This window comes from Trachymyrmex septentrionalis, unplaced genomic scaffold, assembly GCF_001594115.1.
Source record: "Trachymyrmex septentrionalis isolate Tsep2-gDNA-1 unplaced genomic scaffold, Tsep1.0 scaffold83, whole genome shotgun sequence".
In the NCBI taxonomy this organism is placed as follows: Eukaryota; Metazoa; Arthropoda; class Insecta; order Hymenoptera; family Formicidae; genus Trachymyrmex; species Trachymyrmex septentrionalis.
In genome coordinates, this window is record NW_017306018.1 from 2665022 (window position 1) to 2665746 (window position 725).

At 46.6% G+C, this 725-nt stretch overlaps 1 protein-coding gene across 5 annotated transcripts in view; it reads right to left on the reverse strand.

Moving 5' to 3' along the window:
• LOC108754948 (calcitonin receptor-like) overlaps window positions 1-725 on the reverse strand; it is a 112896-nt gene continuing 112171 nt past the window's right edge. For 4 of the 5 annotated variants that reach the window (XM_018497623.1, XM_018497624.1, XM_018497625.1 and 1 more), the window contains one exon: window positions 1-635. In XM_018497623.1, coding sequence (XP_018353125.1) covers window positions 390-635 — 246 coding nt within the window. In that variant the 3' untranslated portion in view covers window positions 1-389. Of the gene's footprint in view, window positions 655-725 lie in introns of all 5 variants that reach the window. The other variant, XM_018497626.1, reaches the window with a different exon arrangement.

Here is a 725-nt window from a genome sequence, read left to right on the forward strand (position 1 = left end):
AAAAATTCTAATAGGATCAATTTATTTAGTGTCGTACATATTATCGAAAGAGTAATATAAAAAAATTTTTGCTTTTTCGTCCAATAATTATGTTATGTCCACTAAGACTAACAATAAGTGGTACATTTACCTTGTAAATAATAAATTTTCTGATTTCGTTTATTGTTATCGTTATCTCTCCGTATAGTTTGTCGTTTCCAACAAATGGCATATTTGCGAATCACGAATCGATAAGTTTCGTCAACCCCGGTTTATCGAGTATCTCGCGAAGAGGCCGGTTTTTGGACGAAAGAGAAGGACAGAGAAAAAGAGGGAGAGAGAAAGAGATTTTCTATGTGGTCCCGCAGTACGATCATTCCCGGTGTCGATCATTCCGATCGATTCGATCATCAACACTGCGTCTGATCGCACTCGTCGTGGGAGAAATCGTCGCCGTCGCCACCGCGTTTGACAAACACCCGTGTGTGGTTATTGTTGCCGTGATTGCCCTGCCGGCCCGCGGCGATCACCTGCACGGTCTGCTGCGGCTGCTGCAGTTGCTGATCTTCGTTCGTCAATCGCTTATTGCAGTCGTCGTCCCTCGGTACCGCTGCTGCCGGCTGATAGTCACACCTTCTCCTCTCCCGCCATCGGACCTGCGGTCGAGCGGATAAACTGAAACAGTCAACGTTCCATAATGGACTCGACTCGGGCACGCTGCTGTCACTGGCACGATACGGACGGAT